This window comes from Sus scrofa, chromosome 1 (genome assembly GCF_000003025.6).
Source record: "Sus scrofa isolate TJ Tabasco breed Duroc chromosome 1, Sscrofa11.1, whole genome shotgun sequence".
In the NCBI taxonomy this organism is placed as follows: domain Eukaryota; kingdom Metazoa; phylum Chordata; class Mammalia; order Artiodactyla; family Suidae; genus Sus; species Sus scrofa.
The window spans coordinates 184968539-184993806 of record NC_010443.5 but is presented as its reverse complement, the minus strand read 5'-3'; the positions used below and the strand labels follow the sequence as shown (position 1 = coordinate 184993806).

Genomic DNA, 25268 nt, shown 5'->3' with positions numbered 1-25268 from the left:
AGTGGTTAACGAATCCGACTAGGAACCATGAGGTTGCAGGTTTGATCCCTGGCCTTGCTCAGTGGGTCAGGGAGCTGGCGTTGCCGTGAGCTATTGTGTAGGTTGCAGGTGTGGCTTGGATCTGGGGTCGCTGTGGCTGTGTCATAGGCTTGCAGCTTCAGCTCTGATTAGACACCTAGCCTGGAAACCTCCATATGCCCCAGGTGCGGCCCTAGAAAAAGACCAAAAAAGACAAAAAATATATATTTAACTTCCCTGTACCTCAACTTATTTATCTATAAAATGAAGATGATAAAATTGCCCCTTTAATAAATTCTGGTGAGGATTAAATGTTAATGCAAGTCAAGTGCCTTAAAAATTTCTGGCATGTGATAAGTTGTGTATGTGATAGGTGTTAGCTGTCATAATAAAATTCCACCAATGAATATGAAATTGTCCAATTTTTGAGTAAAACGTAAATGACAAAACCCGAGTTAAGAAGAAACAGAAAAATCTATCAACCAGTTGGTAGAACAGCCTGGACTTGGTCTCATTTTCCCCAGCATGGTCTTTGTGCAGCAACCTCCCTCTTAAGCACATCCTGAGCAGATCCCATAGTGGTCCTATAACTGCAGTTAAAAGTAAGCCCAGGTCAGTCCAGTTTAATAACCTGTTTCCCACCTCCCCCAAGTCTAAGCTTGGCCACTGGCCTTAGTGGCAGCAACAAGGAGTTTGTTCTTTAGCTCCTCCTCTGCCCCCTCTTCTCTAGGGACCCAGATGATGAATTGGATCAAGGGACAAACCTCTTTACTCAGCTGAAGGCACAACTGCAGCCCTCTTCCAGTGCATGGCATCTAGGCCAGATTCCACTAGTGGCAGATGCTCATATGTAGTTTGTCCTGGGATGTAGGACTGGTGAAAATCTGGTCCTGACTCAAACCCTCTATGAACAATATAGGTATTGCCCAGCTGCACACCCCATAACCTCTTGTAGCTGGGGTGAACACTTATAAGGCACTCAAGCCTGGATGCTTCCCACAATGACACTGACTTCCCAGACATATACCAGTTTTGCCACACCAAGCAGAAAGGCATCGCCTGCTTCACAGGTACCCCCTCACTCCTCCCTTCCCTCTCTCCATTGTTTTAGAGATCAAGATATCCGCTCTCAACTACACTGGTCATTCTCCCCTCCCCGTGGTCACTCTCAGAGAAATTTTCTCAGGGCTTCCTGTCTCAGTTGATTGCAACAGTGGCTAGGGCACCCGTAGAGACTAAGGACACAGACCCCCCTCTCTCTTATGACACTCCCTTCCTCTCCCAGCAATCTGCTTACAGAATACAGGGGCAGGGTGGACAGCTGGGCATGGATGAGACGCCATTCATCACTCAGGGTAGCTAAGGAACTGGGATATTTCACCTAGAGTGGAATGGTCTTCAGAGAACAGGAGCTATCTCGGCATATTTGAAGAATAACTCAATGGGAGTGTAATAAGCTTTCCTTATGAGATTCTGGAGAAAGGAAGTAGGACAAACTAATCGAAGTAACAGGAATACAACGTCTAATACAATAACTGAATAACCATTAACAATTTTAATTGTACCAAAATGGAAGAGGCAATGTTGTGAACTTCCTGTCACGTCAAAGGAATGCTGAGAGAGGGGACACAAATTAATAAAGAGATTAGACTGAGTCCTCAAAGTCTCTTGCATTTTATTTTTAAAAAACTCAAACATAAAGTGAGGTTGAAAAATAATACATAGTTCTTCTGAGGAAATAAGCTCTAAAGGGACCAGAGAGCAGCAAGAAGAGGCTGTAAGATAGAAAGTGGAGATAATTTGTTTGTTTGTTTGTTTTTCAGGTGTCAAGGACATAAATACCTTTTTTATGCAATGGAAAAGGAGAAAGAGAAGATGATGTTATCTGGCTAGCCTTCACACCAATTTCCCAATGGTTTGTTGAAAGCAACCACATAAGTCATGGGGTAGTCCAAATTCCCAGACTAGTCATCACTGGCCCTGAGCAGCTTCTTCAGTTTATCTCAATATACCTTAGAAATACTATTTGGTGCAAGGGCTATGAAGTGAAAGGATCGATCCTCTCAAGAGGCACCAATTTAGATAACCCTCACGGTATAAAAATGAATTTCATCCATTAATTCATTTAAAAATTTGAGCACGAAATTTGAGCAGGGCTGAGGATAAAGCAAAGAACAAAAGAGATAATTCCTGCCCTCCTGAAGCTTACTTTCTGGTAGAGGTTAGGAAGTGAACAAGTATATACTTGAAGACTATTAATGTTAGAGACAAAAATACACAGGGGGATAGGGAGGCAGGAGGAATAAGCATGGTAAAGAAGCGTGATGGAAAAGGTGATATTTAAGCAGATTTCATGATGGCGAGGGAGCAAGCCAAGACTGACATTCAAGAGAAGAGTCTTAGGAAAAAGAACAGAAAGTGGAAAGGACCCACGGCAGAAGCATGGCTGAAAGCAAGAAGGCCACTGTACGCCTAGCAGGTACTTTAATAGTCAATGGCACAAGATATTTGTCAATGGTTATTCAGCATCTCAAGGGCTTAATATTTTCATCCAATTAAAAAAGAATAAGGAAAAAAAAGATAACGTAATAAATATGTTCAAACTAAAGATAACACACATAAACTGTGTAAGTGTCTGATAAGAAGGAAATGAAAAAGTTAACTACATAAAATAATAATAGTAAAAATAATGTAGAGCTCTTCAGCCTGAAGCCTACATTACACAGAACCACCAAGGAGACCCAAGCAAACATATCTATCTTGTCCAAAGGTTTCGATTAATGATTGTGTTCTAAATTATATGGATTTGAAGTGCTAATGAAATCTGTTAAAGGTGAGTGAAAATCAGAACAAGTTTGAATAATAAGCATCCCTTTATTTGCTGACGCCATTACAAAAACTGATTACATTAGCAACAAAAAGTGTGTTTCTTGAGTTGAAGTCAGAGGCAGTTACTCCTCAAAATGTTATTAAGTAAAACAGTGTACAACATCAGTATTAAAATGTTAAATTTTACATTGTCTTTACCACTTTTGATCTTCTGAACAATTTTATTGAGCAAAATAAGATAAAAGATTACATGTTTATCTTCAGGAATGTAAAGGTCTAATTATTCAAACAGTTTTTATTATAAAACTAAACTCTGAAGGTGTCTACAGAGTTGGCTTTTTTCCTCTCTCTTTAAATCAGTAGTCTAACAAGGATTAGAAAAGACAAAACTCTGTTCAGTGTTTCTGACAAAGTAGAAAGGGTGAAAACATAAATAAGGCTTTAATTTGGCAAAATATAATACAATGCCTTCTGTTATCCTTGAATGAACAGTTTCCCAATTACTTCACTCTGTAAAAGATCAAAAAGAAAGAAATTCATTTTAAAAGAAACAAAAGGCAATCAGAAGATATCTGTCAAACACCAAAGGTATATATTCCATTCGATCTAGCATGGCCCTTTCAACTAGAATCAGAACAATTAATACTCATAGTAATCAAAACTAAGAGAAAGACTCAGGATTCAGAAGTTTTTAGGTAGGCTTTAAAACACTTAAGCTAAAAATCTCAGACCAAACTGAGAATAATACAGGGATTTTAAAAATCCTACTTAGAAAACATTTAAGAGGACAACATTGGGAATCCATTTGTATTGAGTTCTAGCCCATACAGTGAGTATCACTGAAAGGAGAAACTGAAATGTACAACCCTCTACCTATGAATAAGTACATATCAGACACTTTCTAAGGTGTTATGAAGCCTTCCAAATCAGATTAAATAATAAGAAATTAAACCTCAAAAGCCATTATAGAGACTAAAAGGACTTAATCAAATGCAACACGTGAAGCTAAACTGGATCTTGGTTGGAAAAAAGAGCTAAAAAAGATATTTTGGGTATAAGTAGGGAAACAAATAGGGGCTTAAGAATAGATGATATTATGGGACTATTGTTTTGGTTTTTTGGGATGTGACAGGGATACTATGGATTTGTGAGAAAATAATCTTTGTTCTTAGGAGATGCATACGTAAGTGCTTAAAGGATAGTTACATCAACAAAATAGGTATACACAAAGAGACAAAGTAGTTGAAGGGTTTTGAGTTTTACATATTCTTTATTCTATGTGTGAAATTTTTCAAAATAAAAAGTTAAGGGGAAAAGAAGCAATTAGAACATTAAAAGGGAATTCCCTCACAAGGGAATTAAGGATGAGTAAATTAAGGATCTGATATTGTCACTGCTGTGGCTCAGGTTCAATCTCTGGCCCAGGAACTCCCATATACTGCAGGTGTGGCCAGAAAAATAAAAAATCAAAGTTAAAAAGCAAACTTTTCACTGGTTATCATGTTCTCTAATTAAAACACGATTAACAGCTGATCACAAAGTCTACATAGCCTACTAATACAGAAAATGAGAACCTGATCCATGACAGTCATGTGTAAAGTGTAGAAATAAAAGCTAGTTTTTATCTGAAACATTAATTCTTACACTTAAAGAGTAAAAAGAACTTTTTTTATTTCAGAAGCAAGAAACAACTGCTTCATGGAAGAATCTATTTGTCAAGGGGATTAGGAAGAGCACATTTATACAAAACACATACACAAAACTTCACCTCGACTCTGCCTGGATAACATCTACAGCCTCACCAATTCTCTATTGACAGAACCAAATACTTGAGGAAAAAGTCAGAACTGAAGGAAGAAACTATGTAAGAGGCTGGCAACAAAGAATTAGACAGAATGAAGAGAAGAGAAAGCAATGACAATAAGGATTAGATCACGGAGTGCTTGATTTTGGGAAAGGAAAAGCACAGATTAAGGGCACAATGCCTGGGCCCAGATCACCTTAATTTAAATCCCAGTTCATCCAGTTACTAGCTGTGCGACTTTTGGTCACTTACAAAACCTCTTTGGAACTGTTGTAAAATCAGAATGAATAAATAAATAAATCATCATCATCTACTGCACTGGGTTGTGAAAATTTAAATGAATGACCACATGTTAGAAACATGCTCATGCTCAGATAATACTCATGAAGTGTCAGCTGTTAAAATGACAGGATTCCACAAACAGGTTCCACGGTAAGGGAAGCTGGGTGTTTCGATCTGAATGTTTGCGCCCCTCCCACTCCTCATTCATACGTTGAGATTCTAACCCCCAATGTAAAGGTATTTGGAAGTGGGACCTTCAGGAGACTTCCCTAGCATGAATGAGATTAGTGTCCTTATTAAACGGACCCCACAGAGCTCACTTGCCCTGCCAAGTGAGGACACAGCAAGAAGATGGCTATCTTGTAGTTCCCGTCGTGGCTCAGTGGTTAATGAATCTGAATAGGGACCATGAGGTTGTGGGTTCAATCCCTGGCCTTGCTCAGTGGGCTAAGGATCCGGCATTGCCGTGAGCTGTGGTGTAGATCACAGACTCGGCTTGGATCCCGTGTTGCTATGGCTCTGGTGTAGGCCGGCGGCTATAGCTCCAATTAGATCCCTAGCCTGGGAACCTCCATATGCCACGGGAGCAGCCCTAAAAAGGGCAAAAATACAAAAAAAAAAAAAAGAAGATGGCCATCTTTAAACCAGGAAGTGGGTCTCGCCTGGCAGAATCTACTGGTGTCTTAATCTCAGAATTCCCAGCCTCCAGAACTGTGAGAAATAACTCTGTTATTTAAGCCACCCAGTGCATGGAATTTTTGTTACAGCAGCCCAAAGAGACTAAGACACTGAAATGATAAAGTTTTCTGATATGGTCAGATTTACACTTAGAAGCCAGGTAAATATGAACCATAAGAGAAAGCAGATATCTGGAAACCAAAAAGTATACTACAAAATACTAGTGTTTCCAATCCAAAGCTATGGAAAATTGCCTCAATTAAAAAAGGGGGCAATAATAGCCTCCTTTTAGGGGGGTGGGGTGGAGCAAAGCAGGTGAGGATAGAAGATGAGTGAAAGGTTAAGGTTTTACAAATTAAGGATATAAGATAAATACAGCTATCCCTAAAGTCATAGAAATGCTAAGTACTGTGCATCAGGATTCAGAAAACTAAATTACCGTATGTCATCTCTGTCATTTTTGTCTTTTAAAAATAGCTTCTCCCTTATTGAATGTGTACAGCATTATCTTGAACAATTCAGATATACCTGTAGTATATACTAGAAAGTAAGACTCCTGGTGGGAATGTAAATTGGTATGGCCACTATCGAGAACAGTATGGAGGTTCCTTAACATAGTTACCACATTACCCAGTAATCCCACTCTTGGGCATCTATCTGGAGAAAGCTTAATTTGAAAAGATAAATGCACCCCAATGCTCCCTGGAGCACTATTTACAATAGCCAAGACATGGATGCAAGTTAAACATCCATCAACAGATGAATGAATAAAGAAGATGTGATACATATAGATACAGTGAAATATTAGCCATAAAAAGAATAAAATAATGCCATTTGCAGCAACATGGATGGACCTACAGGATCATCATATAAGTGAAGCAAGTCAGAAAGAGACAAATACCATATATCGCTTATATGGGGAATCTAAACTATGATACAAATGAATCTATTTACAAAGTAGAGAGAGACTCACAGACATAAAGAACAAACTTATGGTTACCAAAAGAGAAGAGAGGGAAGGATAAATTATGAGTTTGGGATTAGGATATACAAATTACTATATATAAAATAAATAAACAACAAGATCCTACTGCATGGCACAGGAAACTATACTCGATATCTTGCAATAAACAATAATGGAAAATAATATATATATATGTACAACTGAATCACTGTGCTGCACACACATTGTAAATCAACTATACTTCAATTAAAAAGAAAAAACAATACTAAAGTATACCTAAATAAAGCAGGGGGAAGAAAGATTCTTCACATCAGATATTAACCTATAACTCTAATGATTAAGAAATTTGTATTTCCAACTTAATTATCTAGTGGTAGTTTTAAAAGACTTGACATTGAGCAAAAATAATGGCTGAATCTAAATACCTGAGGTAACACAAACATTTAAGGGTATAAAGAAGAGCTGTGAGAACCAACGGACCCCTAAGGAGGGGTCATCACTGTCAATGCTGTATAGAACCTATGCAAGGACAAAGTTCTCAAGTGCTGGTGGACCTTGAGCTTCAAACCATCCCTCCATCCTTCACAATCCTGCTGACCACTCAACCACCCTTGCACTTGCCAAATACAGACTTACATTCATCAGCTGGCAAAAGAATGCTGAGCTATCACTTAGGTGAGCTGCTTACTAAACACTCAGTTTTAGCTGTGTTGCCAGACTATATGTATTTTTTTAAGCAAATTATATATTACAGTTTCATAAATCACAAAGAAAATAATCTGAAAAATGAAAGTGTTATTGCACAGTATAAGTCTCAAATATAATATGGTTAAGGCAAATGTGGAAACAGACAGGCCAAAATGGTTCATAAGATTTCAGATGAGCATACCATGTTTTTGGGAAGGAAAAAAAAATACTGAAGGACACTGGAGATGTTGGAGAGATACTACTGACAAGGTCTAAAGGCAAAAGGTAATAGGCCATCTTGTAATTTTTAGGTTCTCAAAAATAAAACACTTCTCTGGAACAGAGAAGGGTAGACCGACTTCACCATATTTAGAATATTTCATAACTATTTTTAGTATTTCATATGCAAAAGAAGAGTCTGCATTAGATCTAGCAATTAGGAAATCACTAACAAATGACCTTAGTAAAAATGGTTTTATTGGAACGGCAGGAAAAGAAGCCATTCTAGAGTAGATGGAGCAGTTAGTAGCAAGTAAGGAAGTAGATACTGTGAGAACAGTTTCTTCTTTTAAGAATCTTTGTTCAGTGAAGTCAAAAAGAAATTAAAAGGAAGCACAAGGTTAAAGTAATACATTTGAGCATGTTTTCAAGACTGAACAGAAGCAGTGAGGGGAGAGAAGAGAGTAGGACTGAAGATGTGGAAAGGAAAGGTGCTCTGTTAAGCAGGAAGCGAGGTTCTTTTCTAATTTGGGGAAGGGGTCGGGGGTAAAGTGGAAGAAGTTTAACTCCAGGCAGCTGAGAGGTCAGCTCACTAAATATAAAAGATTAAGGTATAATTCTTTTTGCTGATAGGTTAGAAGAATGAGCTGGGTTTATCTGAAAAGTCCTCTTAGAGGTAACTGACCTGAAAGAGCATTTTAAGGGAGAGTGTATGCTAAAGCAGTCCAGAGGATGATTATTCCATACAAGTGAGACAGAATTCCCCTGTAATCAAGACGGAAGTCCATCCCTTCTTTTCCAGGGCATCTCACCTATCGTTAGGCCTCTATATAACCTACAGTCTTAAGTATGAGTTCTGAAAGGGTTGATTCAGTGATGAGTTGCCTCCTGGCACTACACAGACCACTCCACCGATATACAAGATACCATGATTATTACATAACAAAAAAGAGTATCTGAAGTATTTGGTACATATCAGAACAACCTAATTATCCAAGGCATTGTGAATTAAGTCATTCTTAAAACAGTAAAATCCAGGAATCAACTAATGACTCAATCCATCTGCATTCCAAGGTAATGTGGATAATAAAATTTCATAACATGGTTTGGTTAATGATGGCTTATTTATTTCAATTAAGACTCTCACTTAAGGAGTTTTAAAAAACGGATTTCTTTTATTACCTATAAGAAACTTAAATAAAACCCAGGTTCCCATGTAAAGAAATTGTGATGACTTGATTTTCAGTTTAATATCTTACCTGAGAAAAATACCAAGTCATTAAAAAAAATTAACACAGATACTTTATCAGAACTAGGATCACAATAAACTAAAGAAGCAGTTGCAGACAGTGAACAAACCTAGGCAAACAAGTTATTAGAGTCTGTTCTAGAAAAAGGTCAAAGTGGCAAAGAAAAGGGGTTTCTACACAAAAACACTAATTTGAGAAGATATATACACATCTATGTTCATTGCAGCATTATTCACAATAGCCACTATCTGGAAAAAAACCTAAGTGTCTATCAATGGATGAATGTATAGAGAAAATGTGGTACGTACACGCACACACACTCTCACGCACATACACACACTATGTCAATCACTCAGACCGTAATACTTCAGTTATTCTTACCTAATATCTGATAGTGTTCTTTCTCCTTTGTGAGCTGTTGGTTTACCGCTTGAAGTAATTGCTGTAACTGTGTTACAGTCTGATTTAGACTTACGGACATTGTCTCCTTCTCAGGAGACTCCTGAAAAGAAGAGAGAAGTGATGAAAAATTTTGAACACAAGGAAAGGGCATCTGTAACCTAAAACAAAAACTATTTTATTGCTGTTTTAAATACAAGCATTAAAAAAATGTGAAAAGTGACATGAAAATTGACATGAAAACCCACTATTGGAAAGCAATCGTGTTTGCTACCTAGTGGTGCAAACTAGTTTGAACTAAAAAAAGCTAAGTTATAAATGCTGTCACTAGGCTACAAAGGGAAAAAAATCTAAAACCTATGAATATCAGATATAAATCCATTTCTCCTTTCAGAAAAAATTTGCAAGGAACCAAAGCAAAGTATATTCATAACAACAGAAAAATAACAGTTAACAGATATTGAGTTCTTAGTAACATGAGGCACTGTTTTAAGCGCTACCCACTATTCTAAGTGTTTTTATGTACTAATTCATTTATTCCCTTCAACAATCCTACAAAATAGGTATTATTACCATTGCCTTTTACAGATGGGGCAAATAAAGCACAGAGAGGATAAAGTTTCCCTTAAGTCAGTCATACAGCTACTAAGTAGCAGAACCAGTATTCAAACACAGCAGAATTTATACTCTTTTTTTTTTTTTTTTTTTTTTTGTCTTTTTTTGTTGTTGTTGTTGTTGTTGTTGTTGTGGCATATGGAGGTTCCCAGGCTAGGGGTTGAATCGGAGCTGTAGCCACCGGCCTACGCCAGAGCCACAGCAACGCGGGATCCGAGCCGCGTCTGCAACCTACACCACAGCTCACGGCAACGCCGGATCGTTAACCCACTGAGTAAGGGCAGGGACCGAACCCGCAACCTCATGGTTCCTAGTCGGATTCGTTAACCACTGCGCCACGACGGGAACTCCAGAATTTATACTCTTAAGCAGTATACCATAACACATCCCAACACAAAACTAAAAATTAATATCTCACTAAGCTAAAGTTAAACATAAAAACACTGCCTTTCAGATATCTCAAAGAAAAGATGACCTTCAGTTAAGAATGCAAACAACATAACTGATGGAAGCACATAACAAAGGCTTTTTTTTTTTTTCAGTTGGAGATGGATCTTGTACATTTTTTATTCTTCACATAATTTACAAGAAAATTAGCCCACAGATCTGGGGCTAAAGAAAATGCATACCATTTCTGGGGAAACATCACTATTCTCAATAACAGTAGTGTCTCCAGCAGCTTTTACTATTTTTGACTGGATAAGATCCAATGACTGCTGAGCCTGTAAGGAAAGCAAAATGGAGCCTCTGAAAACTAAAACTTATAAATATATACAAGAAAAAAAGAATGATTTTCTTACATATTTTGTATAAGATTAAAGCTCTTCTCAAAATACAATGTAAAGCCAATCTATTCAGTTTTTTCTCCAAAACGAAATAGCTTCCTACCCCACCAGATTATAAAAATAGATCCTTACTGTATTAAAAAGTTCAAACAATGTAGAAAATGTATAAAGAAATTAAAAACAGAAATAACCACAGTGATATTTAGGTTAATGTTAGTCTAGATCAGAGGTCAGCCAAATCTGGCACAGCCTATTTGTGTACAGCTCACAAGCAAAGAGCTGTTTTTACATTTTTAAAATGTCATGTTAAACAAACAAACAAAGAATAAGTGAAAGAGACTACAGATGGCCCACAAATCCTGAAACAGTTTTTGTGGGTTTGCTTACTCCTCCCAGTCTAGATCCCTCTTCAGTGCATGTATGTCCTAATAGAAAACTGGCAGAAAATTTTATAAAATGGGCTTGTAACATACATGCTGTTTTACAAAGTATTTGGTTATCTACTTACATGTCAATATTTACGTGCATTTCCAATTAAGTGTTGCACAGTATTTCTATTAAATAGATATGAGGCAGTTCACTGTCAACTATTGTTGCCATTTTTATGTCAAATAATATGGCACAACCCTATCTTTGAGAACCTGTTTAATATCCTTCAAGCATCTTCTAAGAAAATAAATTGCTTGGCCAAAACTGCATGTTTTATTTTTGTCCAGAAGTCAAAATTTAAAATTACCTATCAAAGTAAACTAGATTGCTCAACCTTGACAATGTATCACACTTCTTGACAATGTACCACACTTCTAAGTCAGAGCTCTAAAACTTTTTAAGTTCACATTTTACCTAATGGTAGCATCAAAACGATGTGGAGCAACTCTAGATTCCTAGACTTAGGCATAACAATTATAAACAATAATCATGCAGAACCAACAAAAATATTTTTCGACCTTTAAAAAAGTGATGTATTTAACTGTTTTGCTAATGTCTATAACTCCTATAGATACAAACATAGCTCTAAAGCAGCTTTGATAAAAGCATATGTAAATTACACTATTAAAAATCTCAAAACAATTACAAATAACTTGTCAATCTAAGGCAAAGAATAAGAAATGTAATCCCCCAAATCACCCATCTATATGAGATTATGAAAAAATGTATTTCTACCAAGAAATAAATGAAAGGAACAAAGTTCTGAAACATCAGAGGTCTATACATCTTTTAAAGATCCATAAAGATCAAAAGAAACATACTCTGTAAATGACCATATAATCAAATCCCAATAAAAAATATATAGAAGTAACCAGAATTTTTTAAGAGTAACATCAATTGAACTCAAAATTTAATCTATACTTTATAAAGCAATTAATTACATATGATGAAATGAGCTAAAAATAATGGAAAAACAAGCCAAAAAGTTTACTTCCAAAAACTAACTGTATAACAAACGGCTTAAGCTTATTGAATAAATTAATGTGATGATGCAAAAGGACAGGTCCAGAGTTAGCAACATGTTTGCTTAAGATTCAAAGTACAATATAGTATAATGATATGGCATCTTCAGGACAAGCAATGTCTTACCTTATTCAAGTCACCAGCTACTTTCTGTCTTTCACTCTGTTCAGTTCTAAGTTTTGTGAGTGTTTCATTTAGCTGTGTCTTTAACTGTAAAAAAATAAGGAATACAACAATTACTTTACATCCTTGTTTGATTATGCTGAGATCTCTAGGACTGAAGAATGAATGAGAAAGAATGGGATCACTAAGTTATTATGCACAGTGGATTAGCCAATATGCTGCACCAGATGTATAGAAAAGCTAAGCAGTGGAGGGTCCCATCTGTAAAGCTAAACGAAAGAAAAGCTTCTTACTAAAATGAACTACTAGAGTTTAGAATAGAAAACTGTAAATCTAAAAACAAAACCATCAAATTCTAGTAAAGAGCTTTTTAAAAGTACTACTATTTACTATTCATAAAGTATTCTGAAGTTCCCATCGTGGAGCAGTGGAAATGAATCCTACTAGGAACCATGAGGTTGTAGGTTCGATCTGTGGCCTCACTCAGTGGGTTAAGGATCTGGCGTTGCAGTGAGCTATGATGATGCAGGTCGCAGCCTCGGCTCTGATCTGGCGTTGCTGTGGCTGTGGTGTAGGCTAGCAGCTACAGCTCCGATTGGACCCCTAGCCTGGGAACCTCCATATGCTGTGCGTGTGGCCCTAAAAAGCAAAAGCAAAAAAAATAATAATAAAGCATTTTGTTCACATTTATCCCAAATTAAAACTAGTAAGAAATTTTACTAATTATTATTTTTTAAATTTTTCGAGATTTTCTTAACCTATAGTTAAGAAGAGTCAGCTGTGTAATATACTAAAAGAAATTGAATAGAGGATTACAAATCCAGTAAAAAGAAATCTTTGAAAATTTAAATGTTGCTCATCTAAAGGTGTCCCTAAAGAGATGAGTGTAAGACCACACTGGCCTAACTATACCAACAAGACATGTCTTATACTTCTCAACCAACTTGTCAAAATAGTTGTAAAGCTTTGCAAAACTCTAGTGCCAATACATAATGCCTCTTGGTAACTATTCCAATTAAGAATGAATAAGGGAAATGGACTCAGTGACAAAAACTAACTTTTTCAGATTAAACTTATCCAGCTAAATGACTATGCCTCCCACTCACAGGCACAGCATACCAAACAGTTCTGGAAACCAAAAAGGGGGAAATACAAGACGCTGACATTTTGAACATGTAGAGAGAATGAGAGGAGGACATTTAGTTTGGAAATTTTATTTTGGGAACTTTATCCCAAATGTTTCCGCTTTTGCTCTTTTACTTAACTCCGAATTTTAGACATCAGGTTATTCCTTTGGCCCAAGAACACAGAATGTATAGGCAAACAAAATTAATTTATATTAAAATGTGACAACAGTCACCCTGAGCAAAAAGCAAGCAGATTAAAATGAAGATTACAAACTCAAGGCAAAAAAATTAAAAATACCACTCAAAAATGACCTCTTGACAGAAGTAGATGGGCAAAATACACAAAGAGAGCATCAGGCTGAATGGAGACGCAACCATAAAGCTGTGGTTTGATGCTACTGTTGGAGTCAGCCACGAAGTACCAAAGTTTTTTAAAACTAAAACCAACAATGGTAGTTAGATATGGTTTTACAGAAATATATTACAGGGGAAGCACATCACTTAGAGCTGTGGCCTATGACAGTACCAATCTGTGCAATGTAGAGCAAACATATGCATAAAATGAGTCTTACACTGTAGCAGAAACGATTCAATTAAGTAGGAAGTCAAATTTTATTTAAAAAAATAGAAAGGTGTGTGTGTATATGTATGCATGCGTAGGAACCTTTTATGTACGTTTCATAGAGAGCCTTACCCCGAAATTTCATTCCCATAAATCACTGCTTAACATGAATGAGTTAAATTTTTGGAGTACTTGTCATGGCTCAGGGGAAACGAATCTGACTAGGAACCATGAGGTTGAGGGTTTGATCTCTGGCCTCGCTTAGTGGGTTAAGGATCCGGCCTTAGCGTGGGCTGTGGTGTAGGTCGCAGACGCAGCTAGGATCTGGCATTGCTGTGGCTGTGGTGTAGGCCTGTAGCTACAGTTCTCTAGCCAGGGAACCTCCATATGCTGCAGGTGCAGCCCTAAAAAAGAAAAAAGACAAAAAACAAAAAAACAAACAAAAAAGACGTTTTCTTTGGTAGGTACAGCAGTACTAAAAGGAAAATTCCAAACGTGGCAGTGTTAACTTATGGTAAGGAGAAAATTAACTTACTACAATTGTACTAGAGTTCATTCAGGAACATTTTAAAAATCTAATCACATTCTCAATTTTTAAAAGTCACAGATAGACATAATAATTATTGTTTGAAACATACAGTAAGACAGTCATATTTATTTATTTATTTTATTACTCAAATGAATTAAGACAGTCATATTTATATAACAAATAAGCCTGTCACAATCAGTGTAAATTCCCAAAAAATTTAAGAATGGGAATACAGAATACTCCACATCTTTACATGACACATAGCTAACTTTAAGTCTGTAGTTTTAGGATTATTATCTTCTAAATGATACCAAGGTGATAAGGAATTTCACAAGTTTTTTGTTATCTATAATATGTAGAAAGGCCAGTTAAAATCAGAGGCTAGATTGTATTACTGGCCTTGAATTAAGAGTATTTATTTCCTACCTTCAATAATCTCTGCCCAGGTTAGAAATAAGAGGCCCAGTTAACTATGGTAACTCTGAGAACAGAATCTTCACAACTCAGCCAATCTTTATCTGTTTGTTTCATTTCTTAATTCACTGAAAATAATGCTGTTCAAGAAATTAAGTTTTATAAAACATGGAAAACTTTTCTGAAAAAAAGAATTGCAAGCCAAACATGCCATTGTTAGGAGCTAAGAAAAGAAGGATCATCTTAAGAAACAAGAAAAGACAGACCATCTTAGAAGTCATCAGAATATGAAGATTATCTTATACTTTAAAAATGCCAAGCTAAAGATGTTATTAGCATAGAGAAAAAGTTTGGATGGTTTCTCCACATGTCAACACAAGTGTTTTCAGAGCCTACTTGATACCCAGTGGAGAACAAGCTTCTTACCAAATTTAGCTCTTCATTCTGTCTTACTGCTTCAGAATATGAATCATCAAGTTTTTTCTGCAATTCAGTCAACAGATCTTTCAGCTGCAATGAAGTTTAGAGTTTATGATTGATCTCCTTATGATATCTCATGTTTGATGCTACTTGGAAGCTCTGCCACAAACAACTTACACTGAAATATTTTATCACTATTATAAATTTAACTTAAATTGAGAAGCAAGGTTAAAAAAAATTCTATTTAAAGTACCTCTCTGACTTCTGTAACATAGGTAGATCGTTCAATTTCTGCCTTCTCTAGTTCCATTTCCAAATGCTCTCGTTCTCTTCTCAGCTAGCAATGCAACAAAGAAGGACAAGTTAAGAAACATTTAAGATGCTTTCCTACAATGAAAAGTTATGATACTTACGAATATAAAACTGTATGAATATAAAATCATACCATCTCATACCCAATATACTCTTAAAAGCAAACAACTGCATCATTAGATAAAAGAAATCTTAAAATACAGCTTTTAAGACATCCTTAATACTAAAAATAAGTTCCATAGGTTACAAGTCAAATGATGAGATAACATACATTTTCAATATCTTTATTTTCTCTTCTTAATCGCTCTAGCTCTTGCTCAGAAGATGTGAATGACAACTGCATCTGAAATGTGAAACAATTATACGACCAAGTCAAACCACCAAGGATACAGAGGCTTTTCTATCTTATGGAAATTTTAAAAAATTATCTACTTCAGAGGTTTTTAAATGTATGCCATTAAAGCCATACTGAATTTTAAAAGAACTTAAAAATGAGAGTGTCATATTTAACTTGATTTAAACTATGGCCAAGGGAGTTCCTGTTAAGGCTCAGTGGTTAAAAACTCTACTAGTGTTCATGAGGAAGCAGGTTTGACCCCTGGCCTCACCCAGTGTGTTAAGGATTGGGCATTACCATGAGCTATGGTGTAGGTCGCAGCTGCAGCTTGGATCCCACATTGCTGTGGCAGTGACACAGGCTGGCAGCTGCAGTTCTGATTCGACCCCTAGCCTGGGAACTTCCATATGCCATGGGTGGGACCCCAAAAAAAAGCAAAATAAAATAAAATAAACTATGGTCAAAACCTACCACACTAGGCCCAGCTAAAGTACTTAATTATTTAATAATTAATAATTGATAATCAGCTGTATTTAATCTCCAGATGCACTGATACAGAAAACAAGCGAGCAACAGATGGCTCTCTTTACCACCCAAGTACTACAATGCCACGAACATCGAAGATACCAGACTTTAGTATCTATGAAGACTCCTGAAACCAGTTCCCTGAAGGACATAAAGGGACAACCATAAAAGAAGAAAAACTAAGACTGCACAATAATATTCAGGTCCCAAGAAAAGAAGGACTTACTAACTTCTTCTTGAACACTATACCATGAGTCACATATCCATCATTTAAAACTTATTTTGAACACCAAATTCTTTTCCTTATGTTATCACATTGTGATTCCATAACTTTCAAAGCACTTTACATTCTGTATCATTATTCTTTAGTAATACTCTAAACTAGTGAGTCTCAAACTTTGGTGGGCATCAGAGTCACTTAGGAAGCTGTCTAAACACAGATTGCTGGCCTCAGAGAGTTTCACATTCATTAAGTCTTGAGTGGGGACCGAAGAATGTGCATTTCTAAATTCCCATGTGATACTAGTGCTGCTGGTCCAGGGGCCACACTTTGAGAATCACTAAGCTCTTTCTCCTATTTTTAAACAGTTCACACATCCCTCACATTTATTATTTTTCCTTAAGCTCTTCTTTTTTAAATACCTGTTTAATAGTCTTTTGTGATTCATCGACCTTAACTTTCCATTTATTTTCTTCTTGCTCCACACTTCTCTGTAACTTCTGTAAAATTCCTTCCTATGAACACAAGTATAGTTGTTCTGAAAAATTCATGTTCTAATACTATTTAAGCCATTAAGGAATAAATTTATAATTTTTTAAAATGTAGATTAAAAATCATTTCCTACTGTTTCTGCAAGGACGGACTTGTATTTTTCACACTCTAATTGTAACAATGTGTGCATTTCATCAGCTTCTTTCAACTTGTGCTCCAATACCTGCAAAGAAAGAAATAAAGAAAAATTCTCTAGTTTTACCAGAAAGTTTTGTGCTTCAAATTTCAGTACTTAATGATATATTATGACAAATGGTTTCTAACTGTTTTATCATTAAACTCTATATTTCAACCTTTTAAAGTAGGTTTTACTAATAAAACTCCCAGAGTCTGTTTACTACAAAATATAGTAAACGATTTTAAAATAAGTAGGCTTGTCACTCTTTAGTATGACAGTAAAATCAAAGCAGATCCAAGTAAGATCACAATGCCACTTGAGATACAAAAAAAGTTAATCTCCCAAATTTCAGTAGTCAAGGATAAAAATGCATCTAGGCTCTGACACTCCCAATGATATGTATTTGGGGATACATGAGAAAACTAGTCAGTTTCTACCTGTCTACCTTTTATTTTACCTTTACTTTCTAAACACAGGCTAAAAAGAGAGTAAGAGTTAAATAGTTTTAGAAATGACTACGATACAGAGTTAAAGAAATGACAAGCATTACCTTTGTACACAAATCAAACACAAGGAAGATCTGATAGCATTTCCACCAAAACGTATACAAAATGAAATCATCTTCTTACACTTCCGAAAAGATCATTATTCTATTCAAAATACAGCGTTTATCTTCCCCAAGCTGATAAAGACAAATCCTTACTTTTTTTTTCTATGTTTGTTTAAAATTTAAATATGGAATTTATGTTGTGGCTCAGTGGTTAAGAACCTGACATAGTGTCCGTAAGGATGCAAGGTCAATCCCTGGCCTCACTCAGTGGGTTAAAGATCTGGTGTTGTTGCTGTGGCTGTGGTGTAGGCCTCAGCTGCAGCTCTGAATCAACCCCTAGTCCAGAAACTTTCAGATGCCACAGGTGCAGCTGTAAAAAGAAAGGAAAAATAAAGATAAAACATAAATATTCACTTCTTGGACTAACCTTAACCTCCTCTGAATTTGAAGTTTCAGCCACACATTCTTTTGCCTTCTTTTCAAATCCATGCAACCATTCACTGTAACTCTGTGGAAAAGAACAGTCAAAATATCCAATTTCAAAAAATACCTATATGAAGTAAGTAAACACTTTTAAATAACCAATTCAAAGACTATAAGACAAGCACAATCCCTCTGGAAATTTCAAAGAAGAATATAATAATTGTATAAGTTGTACATAACCCAGCCTGTAAAATAAACACTAAAAATATACCTATGTACTACCATCACAATCAAATCTAATTAGCACAACACTGTGGATCAACTATACTTTAATTACAAAAAATCTTATTCTGATTGACAAAAAAAAAGTAATCTAAATTTATTTAACTATTTTACAATACTTCCAACTGAATTCTAGACATATGGGTAGAAGATCTGGGCTCAAACCAGACTTTACCACTTACCAGTGCTAGGACTAATATATTTGATCTTTAAGACAGAGAAAGCCCAGAATGAATAATTTTTCACAATTTTTTTTTCAGGTGAGAGTTGGTTCTCAAAAACTGAGTTCATAAACTAAAAGCTCAACTGAATTTACCCTAGTTAGAGGATTTCAGATTCTATGAAGATGCTCCAAGGACTGAGAAAATACTTCAAAATAATTATGTATTATGAAGAATTTTAAAAATCATAATGAGAAATAAGAATACAAAAACATTTACGCATTTAAAACCAACAAAAACTATTTGGATGGAAAGTTTAGCTGATGTAAACACAAGGCATTATTATTGTTTTAGTCATTATTTCAAATTTCGGAATAAATTATCCTAGATTTTTGATGCTTCTCTGAATTTTAAGCTCTGATAAAGAATCTTTGTCAAATATTTTAAATTTCCTCTTATTCCTCTCTTAAGTCTTTGGCTTAGTTTAATTCAAGATAAAAATAACACACATGAAATTTCTATTAATTGCTCTAATTAAAAGTTTCACTTATGTGGCTGAATCAGGACTCTCTATACTCCAACAAATAAAAACGAAAAACAGAAGAGGATGCTGTGATCACCCTGTAGTATAATACCATAGTACAAATTTGTCAAAAAAAAATCCTCTCCATTTTAAAAAAGTTACATTCTCACATCATAAATGTGAACTGAAGACTAAATGACACAATTAAAATCCTACTTTGCTTCAAAAACTGGGATTCAATATAAATGAAATTTAGCTAAAAAACTGATGTACCTATTTAAAGTATGTAAACTTGGGAACCCTATTACATTGTTGGTGGGAATGTAAATTGGTGCAACCACTGTGGAAAACAGTATGGCAATTCCTCAGACAACTAAAAATAGAACTACCTTTTGATCCAGCAACCCCACTCCTGAGTATATATCCAGAGAAAACCATGACTCGAAAAGATACATGTACTCCAATGTTCACTGCAGCACTATTTGCAATGGCCAAGACATGGAAACAACCTAAATGTCCATCAACAGAGGAGTTGATAAAGAAGATGTGGTATATGTACACAATGGAATATTACTAAGCCATTAAAAGGACAGAAATGACAGCATTTGCAGCAACATGGATAGACCTAGAAATTATCATGCCAAGTGAGGTTAGACAGTGAGACATCAACATCATATGCTATCCCTTACATGTGGAATCTAAAAAAAGGACACAATGAACTTCTTTGCAGAAAAGATAGTGACTCACAGACTTTGAAAAACTTATGGTTTCCAAATGAGACAAGTTGTGGGGTAGAGGGATGAGCTGGGGGTTTGGGATGGAAATGCTATATAATTCGGTTGTGATGATCACTGTGCAACTATAAATGTAATAAAATTCATTGAGTAATTTAAAAAAGTAAAGTATGTAAACTTCCCTTAATGCAGGTCATATAGTTTTAGATCTATCTTCTACGGATTTCCTTAGCAAAAAAAGCAATAGAGAACAGTTTTAAAAAATTACTTCATGTATAAAAGCCCTTTTATATCTACTGACCATGCTAACTTACATTAACTATTATTATTGCTGTATTACCTTAGGGTAAATAGCTATTACCTTATTATTCATCATATCTCTAAAAACCTAAAATGCTAGACCCCCTAAGTAGCATACAGAAAGCTTCATATATTTCTTAAACACAGACTACATGCAGAAATATTCAACTTTTAATAAGGGGATAAACAAAAGTCAAATGTCATCCTCTCTGTCTTATGGTGATTTATAAATCCGTATAGTGTCAAATAAGTTTGCTTGTTGAGAGTAATACTGCTATTACAAACGAATGTTAAATAATTTTTAGTTCTGGTGATCTTATACAATCTTTAAAGAAGAGAAATTATGAACCATTAACTCTCTTGGCTCATAAAATACTTACAAATAAATCCCCCAATATCATTTCCATTAATGAAATATAAAGTAGGAATAAAGAAATAAAAACAGCTTATGGCCACAAAGGAAACGATATGTAATATCTGGAGTTTCTGTTGTGGTGCAGCGGAAACGAATTCGACTAGGAACCATGAGGTTGCGGGTTCAATCCCTGGCCTCACTCAGTGGGTTAAGAATCCGGTGTCGCTATGAGCTGTGGTGTAGGTCACAGACTCAGCTCGCTCGGATCTAGCATTGCTGTGGCTCTGGCAAGGCCTGCGGCAACAGCTCCAATTAGACCCCTAGCTTGGGAACCTCCATATGCCATGGGTATGGCCCTCAAAAGACAAAAAAGACAAAAGAGAAAAAAGAAAAGAAAAGAAAAAGATATGAAATATCTGAAGAGCAACCCCTTCTTCTAGGTTTAATGTAAGAAAAGCACTAGAGACAACAATGTATCCAGACTGCGCAGCACAAGTTATTTCTTCAGCTCAAACCACAGATGTGGATATCAACTAAATGGATCAAACCTGAATATATCCTCAACAGTTATGATGGAAACAAAAAATGTTTGTTTCCTGTCCAAGTAGATATGATGTAAGAGAGCAAGCAGCTATAACTCAAACTACACAGAGAACAGGCCACAAAGCTTACTGACACTGCACCTAGCACCTACTGCCCTCTCCTTGGAGAAATATTCTGATTCCAAGTTTGGTGCAGGAAATGTATACAATAAACCAGGAATATATTGTCACACCACAAAACAAAGAAGCTACCAAAGTTTAGCAATGCTGTGTCAAAAGGATTTGGTAGCCAGCCTAAAAGCTCTAAAAAGCCAAAGAAGCGGAAGCAGACATTATAGACCTAGACCAAGAATTCCATTAAGACTGCCCATAAAGTCATCTCATCTCACGCCAGAACTAGTCTGAATCTAATCAGGCCTCCACTGACTACCAATTTATGGGATACGCAAAAGACAGAGGAACATACTGATGTTACAAGGATGAAGTCAGCTAAATCCAGACTGGGAACCTGAATTCGAAACCACTAGGTTTAAAAAAGGGGGTGGGAGTGGTGGCGAGAGCTGACAAATAAAGGGAACCCCAGGAATAAACAGGATTTTAGAAGACATTTTAAATGAATCAAATGGTGACCTTACTTGGGTCCTAACTAAAACAAACTTCACTAAGTATATATTAGTTAAAATAGATTTGTACGACAAGTGAAGAAATGCAAGTACTGACTAGATATTTGAAATTAAGTATTTTTAAAAATGAAATAGTATTATTTTTTTTAAAGGAAACCTTATCTTTTAGAAATATTTAGAGATGAAATGCTCTGATATTTGACTTCCTTCAAAATAATGTAGGAGGTACAGAGCTAGAGGTAAAACAAGATTGTTCATGTATCAATGCATGCCACATATTGATAACTGTTCATGGTATACTGGATACATTGGGCTCATTATGCTATTCTTTCTACTTCTGATTGTATATACAATTTTCCATTAAAAGAAAAAAGACCTGTAACAACATTTTAGGAAACTACAAGCACACTCACTGGCTTTCTCTGCCCTCAAATAATCACTATATTAATTCTCTGAATCAAAGCAACTTTTCCCTCCCATTTAAAACACATACAACCTCATGTAAATCAAGTTCTTCTGTATCACCGTCAAGACTTTGGCTTAAAGAAGTTAACAGATGACCAAAACCTTAAGTTTTAAAATGAAAGAACCTGGTTCATGATATTAAATACATTTAAAAATAAAGTGATCCTAAAATGAAGATGCAATCTCAAGTTCTATTTTGAATAAAGCCAATGAGAACATTATTGATTTATTACTACTGATTTTAAATATTTTTTCCCAAATATGTTTATGATCCTCTGAACATCTCATATAAATTTTACAGAATACAACAAAGTATCAGTTGAAAAACTAGAAGTGATTTTGAACCAAGTTATTGATTTTAACTACTCAAAAGCACACTAGGTTAAAAATGGGAAAGAATGAGAAATCAGTGCACCATTCAAATGGAGAGTGCAAATGCTACTTATTCACAACTTCCCTAAATAATGATAAAGATGTCATATCTTTTTTTAAAAAATAATCTTACCAAATTAGAAGGGACAGACACCTTTGGAAATAAGTTTCTGAGAACTTCTTTAGCTTCTAACTCAATAGCTTCCACATGTTGTTGTCTTTCCTAAAGCAGAAGAACCAAATCAAACTTACAAGGCTATAGAATTTAAAAAACAAACAAACAAACAAAAAAACCTATAGTCTTTTAAGCTCTGAGGGAAGAAAAAGTCATACTGATAAATGTTGAAATTTTCCATTTTGAAATACCAAAATGCTTCCATAATAAAAAAAAATCCACAAAGTCTAAAAAGCATCCTAAATAACAAATGTCTTATTTTAATCATAATGTCTTATTTTAATCAAGCCAAGACAATATCTGACAATATGGACATTTTCCTTGCCATGAAATCAAGCGATGCCCCTCTGGGAATAATTCAAAAAACAAAAACAAACAAACAAAAAATAAATTTCCTATAGCTAAAACTTTAAACTACTTGTACAAAAAAACACTTCCTACAGCTAAAATAAACTGCATGTAAAAAATATGCATCTGGGCAAAATAACTGAGACTTATTAGGCTGGTAAATCTCTCTCCCATAATAATACCATGGGATTAAAATGGCAACTTTCATATTTCCAGTTTCAAGGTCAGTTGTAGGGATCTACTTTACCAATGCCATACATCAAGAAGACTATCAATTATCAGTTGAAAAACTAGAAGGGATTTTGAACCAAGTTACTGATTGGTCAGAATGTGTGTATGAACTCTGCCCACTATAAATTTAAGGAAGTATTATAAATGTGTGTCTAAATTTGGTAATTTTAAATCCAAGTCTAATGGGTATCAATTATTAACTCAAACCACAGTTTGTCAAAATTAGGGTAATCACATGAAAAATAAAAAGCTAACATTCAAACTGTAAGATAAAAAAAAAAGACATCTATAAAAATGCACATCTAAACCAAGCCAAGAAAATCATCTCAAAAAACTGGTGAAGTTCAACAGGTGACAAGAAGGCAAGCAAGCCAGCAAGATCTCAATCCTATCTTTTCCCCACCATTTAAATGTGATCTTTCAAATCTATTACAGATTTAAGATGCACACACCTCAATTTAAGAAAATCTGATAACATGAGAATCTAAAGTTACACAATAAGAAGCTGGATATTAATCCTATTTTGTACACACAAAAAGCTGCTACTTTATTTAGATTAGTGGCAGGATTTTTAAAACAGATGTTTTAATGGAGTATTCTCAATAACTCAATAAAGTCCACTATTTTTTCAGGAATATATCCACCTAACTGCATAAAAAAGGTATACTCATTTAAGAAAAGTGATTAACTGCTAATTCTGAGATCATGAAGAGCTCCTCTTTATCATCTGACCATAGAAATGGTAGAGAAATCTCTGAAGAAAATCAGTTAGGAAAGAGACACTGTGGAACAGAAACCTTTTTGACAATTCCCCAAGTGAAAAATAGCCCAACTAAAGCAAATAGGTGTCTAACTTGTAACTAAGAAGCACAAAGATGTACTAACAATTTTAGATTAAAAGTTTTCATTTGACATAGTAGAATTCATTGTGGATAGCTTAACACCTAGAAAAAGATTTAATACTGAAAACTGCATTATTATAATTTCCTTACTATCTTTATCTAAGCGTAGTATGTGTCAAGTTATCTTCCATGTGAACATGTCATTTACTGTAGGAGAATGTTTACTCCTTACAGCAGAACTTACTGTCCTGGGTCAATCAACATCACTTTACACCTATGCGGAGGACTCTCTAAATTCCATTAAAATAGAAAAAGAGTAAAGCCTACACTCTGTAGCTCATTAGATGGCAAGAAGCCATTTGGACTTAGTGATAATTTTTGAAATATGAATAAATTCTTACACTCATAAGCAAACACAAGATGAAACATTAATTCTAGCTTTCTTTTGGAATCATAATATGCAAGATTGCCTATGACAGGTGGTATACAGCTTCTTGTAGGAATGGCATTATTAAAAGTTTAATGTTTTCTATATATCAGTCTCATTAACAAAGTAAAAGCTAAAAGGTAGCTCTTCACAATGAAAAACAAAGTTAGAGAATCAGAAACTACACCAGAACCCCTACTGCTGACACAGCTGACTGCGACCATTTACAATGAAACAGTAATGTCCTACCTAGCCTAGATATTCTGCTCCCAATATCTGCCAGGTGTCTCAAATTAAGGTTTTAGTGAAAATTAGGGCCTGATGAATAAGTATATAAGTAACTACAAATCCATTACACTAAAGAAATAACCACAAACATATACTTGATTAAAAAATTATCAAAATCCTATTATGCTTTAAAAAAAAGTCCTTCAAATGTCACTAAGACTTGCATTTAAAATTCCTATTACATACTACCTCAGCACACAAAATACTTATAGAATGCTTATGTAAATAATATAATGAATTTTAATCCATATATAAATTTAATAATTCAGTTCCACCTTTACTATTGGTAGGAATTTCAAAATGCTTGACTAAACTGGCACATTCATTTCTCTCAATCTTTAAAAACAACTTCTCAATTACAATTCTTAAAAGTCTTCAAACCACGGAACAACTTGAACTCAGGGAG

At 35.2% G+C, this 25268-nt stretch overlaps 1 protein-coding gene across 15 annotated transcripts in view; it reads right to left on the bottom strand.

The window, feature by feature from the left end:
- The window catches only part of KTN1 (kinectin 1), a 109382-nt gene continuing 86984 nt past the window's right edge, over positions 2871-25268 (bottom strand). For 4 of the 15 annotated variants that reach the window (XM_021085852.1, XM_021085663.1, XM_021085951.1 and 1 more), the window contains 11 exons: positions 22685-22774; positions 18199-18279; positions 17177-17266; positions 16974-17066; positions 15741-15812; positions 15411-15494; positions 15164-15247; positions 12109-12192; positions 10375-10467; positions 9113-9233; positions 2873-3357 (listed from right to left, as the gene is read on the bottom strand). In XM_021085852.1, the coding sequence (XP_020941511.1) occupies positions 3353-3357; positions 9113-9233; positions 10375-10467; positions 12109-12192; positions 15164-15247; positions 15411-15494; positions 15741-15812; positions 16974-17066; positions 17177-17266; positions 18199-18279; positions 22685-22774 (897 nt within the window). In that variant the 3' untranslated portion in view covers positions 2873-3352. 15 annotated transcript variants of the gene reach the window in all.